The 9,453-nt window shown below is 35.6% G+C and overlaps 2 protein-coding genes across 7 annotated transcripts; one reads left to right on the top strand and one right to left on the bottom strand.

The window, feature by feature from the left end:
- Nucleotides 1–373: 373 nt before the first annotated feature.
- LOC107266268 (solute carrier family 22 member 5) lies at nucleotides 374–4,513 on the bottom strand. 4 transcript variants are annotated; one of them, XM_015736579.2, is made up of 11 exons: nucleotides 4,355–4,513; nucleotides 2,880–2,974; nucleotides 2,659–2,800; nucleotides 2,357–2,564; nucleotides 2,158–2,264; nucleotides 1,932–2,086; nucleotides 1,649–1,838; nucleotides 1,448–1,577; nucleotides 1,072–1,381; nucleotides 807–991; nucleotides 374–715 (listed from the first exon to the last, which is right to left on the bottom strand). In XM_015736579.2, exons 1-11 carry the CDS (start codon nucleotides 4,399–4,401, stop codon nucleotides 539–541), a joined length of 1,746 nt encoding a protein of 581 aa, XP_015592065.1. In that variant the 5' UTR covers nucleotides 4,402–4,513; the 3' UTR covers nucleotides 374–538. The 4 variants fall into 4 exon arrangements, with proteins under 4 accessions (XP_015592065.1, XP_024939323.1, XP_015592066.1 ...); XM_025083555.1 differs by having other exon boundaries at nucleotides 2,880–2,989; nucleotides 4,355–4,369; XM_015736580.2 differs by lacking the exon at nucleotides 4,355–4,513 and adding an exon at nucleotides 3,789–3,884.
- Nucleotides 4,514–5,175: 662 nt separating this feature from the next.
- LOC107266261 (exocyst complex component 1) lies at nucleotides 5,176–9,435 on the top strand. Of its 3 annotated transcripts, none has more exons than XM_015736566.2 (12): nucleotides 5,176–5,569; nucleotides 5,740–6,279; nucleotides 6,545–6,699; nucleotides 6,784–7,011; nucleotides 7,082–7,318; nucleotides 7,388–7,628; nucleotides 7,701–7,918; nucleotides 7,990–8,180; nucleotides 8,240–8,607; nucleotides 8,675–8,820; nucleotides 8,906–9,100; nucleotides 9,183–9,341. In XM_015736566.2, the coding sequence occupies exons 2-12, from the start codon at nucleotides 5,832–5,834 to the stop codon at nucleotides 9,333–9,335; spliced, it is 2,580 nt and encodes an 859-aa protein (XP_015592052.1). In that variant the 5' UTR covers nucleotides 5,176–5,569; nucleotides 5,740–5,831; the 3' UTR covers nucleotides 9,336–9,341. The 3 variants fall into 3 exon arrangements, with proteins under 3 accessions (XP_015592052.1, XP_015592051.1, XP_024939322.1); XM_015736565.2 differs by having other exon boundaries at nucleotides 5,180–5,552; XM_025083554.1 differs by lacking the exon at nucleotides 5,176–5,569 and having other exon boundaries at nucleotides 5,832–6,279; nucleotides 9,183–9,435.
- Nucleotides 9,436–9,453: the final 18 nt, after the last annotated feature.

Genomic DNA, 9,453 nt, shown 5'->3' with positions numbered 1-9,453 from the left:
TCAATCCACAAAGCGAATTTTACATTTTTAGATAAATAACCATATATAAATAGATAAATAGATAACATAAGATTTTCGCCGGTGGCGCCAGTGTCGTATTTTTCCATTCGAGGATGAAGGATGAGCGATGACTGATATTACAATCTTAGCCTCTTGATGACATACTCTGAACGAGTTCTATATGGATTATTCTATTGATTTGGTAAGTCATTCGATTACTGGATCAGTTTATTTGTATGACTGATTGCGGATTTGATAACGGTCTCATTGCTTATCGGTTATCGGTTTATTGTTATCTGGAGGATAAACTGAAAATACTGATCATGATGTTTACAAGAAGTTTTAATTGGGTTAATTGTAAATGTAGACATTGTTATAGAGTAAAATAATGCTTCGTTCTTTATTACGACGTAAATAACAACGTCGAGATAAATGCTGAAGTCGCATTGTTAATTACATAGAAAATGATGATTGGAGATTTTCTGAGGGATTCACTAACTTAGATGCGTTTACAATGTTGTTCCTTCAAGTTTTACTTTCACGACGATGACCATTCCTTATGATTCTTTTTCAAATCCTTGCCAATATTTTCTGTTTCGTAAAGCGTATCCGGAAGTTTCGTACCGAGAGTTTCCGGAAAGATTAACGAGAGAAAACCAGCGATCAGCCCCATGCTGCCAAATAGTATAAGTGGGAGGCTCTCGGATATGCTTCCCTAAATGGAAAATAACGGGTGTTAAACATAAATAAAATATTTACCTAATTTTCAAAACAATTTCGAATGCTTAAACTTATTTTTAAATTACCAATAATGGAGTTTGCGGTGCCAATATTGATCCTATACGTCCAGTCATACTACATATTCCTAACAAGGAATGCCTGAGTGACGTGGGGAACATTTCTGCAGTGTAAATGTAAATTATTCCAAATGCCATTGTTATGCAGCCTTTACCGCCCATGTATAACACCAGAGGAAGATACGTCCACGTTCCTGAATATAAATAAATATTGTTACTACTTTGGTCTTAGGGATCTTTTTATTATATATTTCCTTATCATTTTTCAGCGCACCTGACGGAACGAAATCGATTGCCAGACAAAATAATCCACTCAAAATAAAGGACATGAACAATGCTGGTTTTCTACCGACATGCTCAATTAATATCCAAGCAATGAAATAAGCAGGTATCTCCACTGCTGACACTAGTATAAAATTCAGGTATTTGTCACCCGCAACAGCTACGGAATTTAAGGAGAGTCCGTAATAGACGAAAGTATTTGTCACCCAGCAGAAAATGCACACCAGCAATCGAATGAGAATTTTAGATCTGCTGAGAACTTGTTTGAGATTTAATTTGTCAATTGGTTCTTTTAGAGATTGCTAAAAAAAATATAATTCAGAGAAAATTAATCATCAGATTACTTCTTGTATTATGCGTCTTAATACCTTTTCGTATTCTGATTTCATTTCTTTGAATTTCAATATAGCCTCCTCGGATATTTCTATTCTATTCATCCACGCCATTCTTTTAAAAATCTTCACAATCTCGTCGCCTTTTCTTTTCGTCACCAACCACCTTTAAAGATAATTCGTTCACGTAGACAATCCATTGTCTCGCTTTTTTATGTTTGCTTAGATAATTCTTACCTAATCGATTCTGGTATTATAAGCGGCAAGGCAATAGCCAATAATGCGGGCCCATATACCATTCTAAGAATAACACGCCAGGATTTTAACCACATTGCTATTAAACCTAGACAAATTTCTCCCACGGCGTACATACAACTTATTATTGTTCCTCCGAAAACTCTTTGCTTGACGCCAACGAGCTCGACTCCTGAAAGCAAGAGAAAAAAAGTTCATTCTGACTTATAATTAAAATTTTAGTTTCGACTGCCATCTGCCGGTAAGCGTACGTACTGAGACATACCTAGTATAAATCCAGCACTGTAAATACCGGCAGCTGCTACTGCAACCAGGAATTCGCAAACGAGAAACATCCAATAATTCACGGAAAACGAATGAAAAAGACCAACGACACCGGTAATAAATGTTGAGAACGTAAGTACTGTTCTTCGTCCAAATCTACATAGGAACAAGAGAATTAGTAAATATCGTATAAACGCTCTGTCTAGTCCAGCAATAAAAAATCTTACCTGTCTGACAAGTAGCCGGTAAATATAAGTCCAACGAATTGACCAATATTATTTATCGTTCCTACCAGGGTAAGTTTCCATTGGTTATTTTTGCACGTGAGGTCCCACTGCAGAATAATTGTTTTTCTTAATTAATAGACCGATTCTTTGTACATATTTTATATGACAGTGTTATATTTATTCTATATTTTCTTTTTACTTCATTCAAAATGGTCCGTTCAGTAGAATCATAAACCCAGGATTCGCAACGTTCAGTTTCATTGGTAAACGAGGATTCCGTGCAGACGTCCGTTTCAGATACATTATGCACCAAGTATCTGGTACAGCTGGTAAAGGGTACCGAGTATGATGACCAGGTTGTACTATATGTCGTATTCAACGGATCCTCACATTCCGGAACGAAGCATCTGAATAACAAGTACTTTCAAAAATAAAGAATACAGTCTATTAAAGATAATATAACTACTAGACGATGTAAACATGAACAAGAAGTGAACCGACCTGTATTTTACGTCACCAGCAGAAAAAACGTAACCCACTGTGAAACCAGCAGAAAGAAGTAAAGGTATACTGATAATAATATACATAGTGATCTGGTATAAACCCATTTTATCCATCTGATGCATTCCTGGTATATCCCTGTCTGCATCGAACGAAATTACACCGTTAATACGACAATTAAAAAGAAAAATATTTTTTTCAAAATATTTTCAATTCTTTACCATTATCTTCTTTCTCCCCAGATCTATCCATCTCTCTTCCGCTTCTTATGGGACAAAGAAATTTCATGGTCGCTTGGTACTTCTTCTTCTTGACACTGTCAATTTAAATACTGTTTAAGCTTTCAGTGTTATCAAGATGTTAAAGAATACTGTGCAGTTTCTTCCATTAGTTCCTCTTAAAAGACATCATGGGTAAGTGTAAATTACATAAGTGCCCCGCAAAAGAGGAAACCATAGAGTTAATACAGATAGAGCAGACAAGCCATAGGCTGCTCTGCAAGTGGAAGTGTCCGTTCGCTCATAATGAGAAAGAAAGAGATAGCTGAACCCCTTTAGCTATCCGTCTTTGCACCCTGATTTGCATCTATCTCTCTCTTCGCCGCTGCCGGGTTGAGAGCTAGCTTGTCTGCTCTATCTGTATTAACTCTATGGAGGAAACGCGCTTATCCGAACAGTGTTACTACAGTGCGTTTCATAACGAACACCCTGTATATATATATTACTGTAGACTGTAGTACAGAATACAAATATCAAAAACATTACGATAGGGTCTCATAAATATATTCATAATGCACTATACCGTTTTGATAATTCAGTCTAATTATTTTATCACGTTATAGGTAGAAGTTACGCTACTTTATAATCACGCTATTGAATAATATAATAGATCAGATGAACAATGAATAGAACAAAAATATATTATCCTATTTTATTTATTAAATACAATATACTGGTACCAGAAATTAGTACTTTGACACTTCAATTTAGTAGCTTTGCTCCAACAATCTGAGAAGCTCATACATTTCACAAGTACGATTGTTACACGTATTATATAAATTATCAATGACACATAAAAATTTATCGAATTCGGTCAAAGATAACTTGAAATGAAATCAGTAAATTGATTACCAGAAATCACTTTAATATCCGAAATCTATATATATAGTATGTTATTATGTTTCTTGATACGATGTAACCAATTGAAGAGACTTCGTGAAACTGTCAAGTTCTGGCACAGTGCGTGCTAATATTTGCAAACAACTTGGTAGCTCCATAAGTTTTTCATTTATACATCCCGAGTTGACACAGCTCCACACAAAGCTGTGTTATTGGTCATTTAAAAAACCTTCCATTCGAGCCAACCAATAGTCAAGCTTTGCATTCAGTTAGTTCGGTAAAAGAAGAAACTCACGTCGAAGGCTTTATCCCTGACACGTTATACAGATACAATGAAATCGTGTTACCTTGAAAATACACATCGTAAAATTTAATTCACGATTCGATTGAACGGCCCACCAAAAGCACCTAATTGTTTCGTGAGAGGCTTAGGTAAAATTCGAAAAAAATAGAAAGGAAAGAAAGCAGAACATTTTCAACAAACTTGAATTCACAATAATTTTTCTTGTTTTTGTTTATCTGCTATTCTGTCATTATTACAAGTGACAATGAACGAAAGGTATTAATTTAACACTTACATTAAATCCACTGTTCCTTGTTGCTCCTTGTAATCATTCCCACTCATACTGCGTTCGGTTTCTTTGATAATTGATACTTATAGAGAGTGTTTAGTGACAGTAACGATAACGAACTCACCTGCCACGCAGATCTAGAAATCTTTAGCTTTCGTATAAATCCGTATAAAGCAATCATAAATATATCATGTCTGATAGGCTTTATCATTAATAAAATTGAAGTAGTAATGATTGACAGTTGTATATCTTATATGCTCTGTGAGTGTAGTATCATCTAGGATAGGATAAGAGGTAATCGATAATTTTGGCATTACGGATACGCAGTGTTTGAAAAATTCCGATAGGATAAGCGGTGGGAGTTATCTCGTTAAAATAAGAAGAAAGATTATTTTCTTTGCATTCCAAGCACTTGTATCAACTATTTTACACGTATACGTTATACGTTACGCCGATATATTTAAATAACAAACAGTTTTTTATTTTTTTTTTTAATATTTAAGTAACTTTATCATTCTCTGGCTTCTTCGTTCAATTCAATTTATTTTTTTCCTTGTTGATTGATTCTATGAAAAAACAATTCCTGGTGTCCTGAACATTAAAATCCTATACTTTTAAAAACATTCCATTTAGATAAGAGCCTGATAAACATGTTGGTATTCTACATTGGAGAATCATTGGAATTAAAAGATTTACGAAGACGATGACTACTGAATTGGATCATAAGATAACATAAAAGATAACGCATCGTGTTGTGTTCTAATGACCTAAATATTGAGAAAAATATCACGTACTTCTCCAAGGTGTATTTAATTGAGCAATGTTTTCATTTAATGTTGTTGTGCAATGCTGACGCATATATAGTGTTACAGTTTTAACGTAATATGAAGTGCTCATAAGTGTTTTTTGCGTTTTATTGTTGTTTATTGAGAATATTAACCGAATTATGATAGTTATATTAGTATGTATAATACTAATGTGGAAAGATGAGATTTAAACTACTTCCCGCTATTTGTACAGTTGTGTGAAGGTAGTTGTTACTGCTGCGATTATTTCGTACGATTGCGTACAACTTCAGTATATATGGAGCATGGGCTCTGGTTACGCCTCTCTGTCAAAATAATGACATGCATACATGTTAAAATAAATAAGACTATTTTAAGCAGTCGTAGAACCAATAAGGATTGCATATGCTACTGTCTTGGTAAGAGTGAATAATATGTAAGGACATTTAATTTATTTTTCATATGTAATATTAATGTTAATTTTCGATTAACGCACTTCTGCAACTTGTTCATCAGTTTTGTATATTTCACAATTTATTTTCTCCTTTACAATAATGCTTTACAAATTTCATTAATTAAGCTGATATTAAAATTTTCTCTTTTAAGGCAAGAACTACGCTAGTTTATGGAAACTACATGACAACGTCGGAAGGTTCTACAATTGATTTGAGGAGAGTACAGATTATTATTTATACACAATGGCAGCAATTCGCCATACATTACAACGTGAAATCTTCATGCCAAATGATGAGAAACTTTTAAGTGTATGCTACGTGAGCAAAGCATATAAAAAAAAGAAAACAAGCTTTCTGTGTTTGACAACAACTACAGATACACCGGGAGTACTGTTACTTTACCAGGTTAAGAAGAACGATAAGAATGTCTTCAAGAAAAAGCAATCTTGGCCTCTTACCGATATACAAACAGTAGACAGTGTTACTCCTGATTCTCTTGATTTAGAATTACATATTGACAAAGTCTACAAATGGTCTGCTACAACAGCACAAGAACGACGAACATTCATAAGCAATTTGTATACTTACTCATGCAGTCTACCACAGAGACCAACATTCAAGAATATTCCGAAGGATTGGCTGATGGATCCAGTCACATTGAAGGAGAGCGACAGTATAAGTTTTACACCAGGTGTGTTTTCATGTTCCATCATTCTTCAAGGGTTTCCCATAAAGAATAATATTGGTCAGAGTCATGACCTTCAAACTTGTGCATATAATTAACCTTGCTTCCCAAGTTAGCATGATAACATACTGGCCCTTTAAGCACTTATTATTAGTATGCAGCTCACATATTCTCATTCACAAGCACTGACTCTTACTGCATAGCTCTTATTTCGCAAGAATATTAAAGAGTATATTTATTGATAGAAAATCATTATCTAATAACATTATAGATTTACTGGCATCTCCTATCCCATCTGATTATCAACCAATAACCGATAAGGAAGCAGCAGATTTGGCGACTTTAATGTCAGGATGCGATTATGCAGTATCTAACGCAGAACTTTTCATGGAGACTCTTTCAAAGGATCTGTCGGTTCTTGATGGGGTATGAAAATTTTATACGATAATTTTCGCCAACAGTCTAGAGTTTAAAGCAAGAAAAAAAGACAGTATCTATTGTATCTTTTAGGAAAATGTTCAATCAGTTCTTGCATCTGAAACTCAAGTAACACAACTCATGAATGGTATTGAAGAAGCTATTACAGAAGCTTCCCTTGTAGAAGCTCGACTTGCAGTGTACGACGAAGCTCTTGGTAGGATAAGAGAAGCAATGGCTAGAGTGGGCCAGAAGAATCAAGCAATTCATACAGCGAATCACAATGCTAGACTACTCTTGGAACAATTGGATGCTGTAATAGTAAATATCAAGACCGAGAAAAAATTCTATTCTTTTAATTATAAATTGACCTATAATTTTCGTTCATAAGACTCAACTGGATATTCCGGCTAAACATCAACGTGTCCTCAGTGAAGCGGAGCTTCCTGGTGGTCGAGAGGAACTAAGTCTAGCAGGTACTGCATTATTAAAAGCAATGCAAGCTCCACTTCCTCCGGGGCTCGACAGACTCGGTGCGGTCTCAGAACAAAGAAGACGCCTGGATAAACTGAAAGCGAAATTTTCATTAATAGTTGCTAGACATTTAAACAATCTTTTTATTCATCTGGTAATCAATCATATTAAAACAATTACTTGAAACTAATGAAGTTCTGCTAATTAATATGGTCTCTAATAGGGAAACGATATTGGCGAGACTCCAGCATCGACAACAGACTTAACACTGCCAGCTCATCAGACAGTTCATCGTGAACTAGAACCTTATACAGAACTGATGCGACTACTGCGGGCCCTGGATAACAAAGCATTCATGCAATTAACAAAGGTCTACACGGGCACAATGAGTAAATTGTATCAAAGGGACTTGAAGCTCTTCTTCGAGGAGGCCAAGACGCGTCTAATCGGGAAACGACTTCACAGTAGGAATCGATGAGAAAATCAAACATCATTATGATATCCAAGAAAAAGGAAGACATCCATCTACCTTTCAGACAACCCATCAAAGTCCAGTGGGCAGAAAGGCGAGGACCTGGTGCCAGCAGCACCGATTTGTCTTCTTGGCGGTGAAATCTGGGCGCCTCAAGGTGAAGGTGCTTTCCTGGACTCTGTTTTGGATCGTGCCCTATCTCAGATGCAACCGGTTTGCCTAGCTGAACAAGCCTTTTGTATATCCTTCCTTCAACTGGACTCCGTTCTGTCCCCATCGAAGGTAAATACATGGTTCTTATATTGTCTTACAGTTTTTTGATATAATTTCTAGTTGTGTTTTCTGATCCTCAGGGCAGTGAAGCTGATGAGGTTGATAATATGAGTAACGGAGCAACAAGTCCTGGATCAGCCACTTCAACAGCTAGTAAAAAATTGGAACGCCAACTCAACGAGGAAGTGCGAGCGACCATGGCTGCCATATTTCCTTCTTTGGAACCGGAACTGAATAACTTTATATCATATCTAGATAAAATAGACAGCTTGTAGGTCCTTCCTATAATCCTGGCTTAAGATAGAAATTATATTGATCATTTATTTTCAGTTGGTGTATGTTCGTCCTGGTGCGGTTATCTCAACACGTAATGTCAGCACAGGATACTGGATCGTTCCTGTCGATGACCTTTGCTTCTGCACTTGTCCAAGTCAAAAGGTCATTCGACAAATTCATGCAAGCCCAGCTTCAATCTATTTTACGCGACACTAAGGTCAATCGCAGGAATAAGTGTGGTATACTGCCGTACGTGGAGAACTTTGAGAACTTTGCTAGAACTGCAGAGAAGATCTTCAAGAATTCAGACAGAAAAATTGACCTTGAGAAATGGTACACGAAATTGGTCAGTGCCATGTTCGAGGCCATTGTTATTCATAGTGCAGAACATCATAAAACGCCACAGGAAGTTATTAAAATGGGTATGTGGCTAAAATTAATTTTGTATTAGTTAAGTGTATGCTCATGTTTTGATTATTTTCATTTCAGAGAACTTTCATCATCTTTACGATCTTCTGTCTCAATTAAAAATCTCTGTGTTGGATCACGAACGTAAAGAAGCGAAGCAAAAATATCATGATGCTTTAAGAGCTTATGTTATACAATATTTTGGGCGGCCTTTAGAGAAACTAAACGTAAATTTAATATATTATAATTTTATTATATTACCCTACTATTATTTCTCATCTTTCTTTTTCTTTCATATTCTACTCTCATCAGCTATTCTTCGAAGGAGTCCAAGCAAAAGTAGGCGCTGGTGTTAAGGAATCAGAAATTAGTTATCAAATGGCCTTTAGTAAACAGGAATTACGAAGAGTAGTTAAAGAGTATCCAGCAAGAGAAGTAAAGAAAGGGCTGGAGAATTTGTACAGAAAGGTTGAGAAACACTTGTGCGAGGAGGAAAATTTGCTTCAGGTAATCTTCCGTACTGTACAACAAAGTTCATAATACTTCATCATAATAGGTTTCATTCATTAGTGACAATTTTATGAAACAGGTTGTATGGCGCGAGATGCAGGGAGAATTTATCGCACAGTATATCTACATTGAAGAACTGATCCAGCGCTGTTATCCGGACAGTATGGTAACTTTAGAATTTACCATACAAGATATTTTAGAATTCTTTTCGGAAATAGCGCGATCTCACTAAACCCCAAAATATCAAAAGTTCGATCCTTTGAAAGTGTAAATAACATTAAATCATAATATATTACAGTAATATAGTTCTGCGATATATGTGTATAATTTTGCAGATAATAATTTAAATA

The sequence above is a fragment of the Cephus cinctus genome, unplaced genomic scaffold (assembly GCF_000341935.2).
Source record: "Cephus cinctus unplaced genomic scaffold, Ccin1 Ccin1_scaffold0307, whole genome shotgun sequence".
NCBI lineage: Eukaryota > Metazoa > Arthropoda > Insecta > Hymenoptera > Cephidae > Cephus > Cephus cinctus.
The sequence above is the reverse complement of the archived record's forward strand: the minus strand, read 5'-3'. Positions and strand labels throughout refer to the sequence as shown.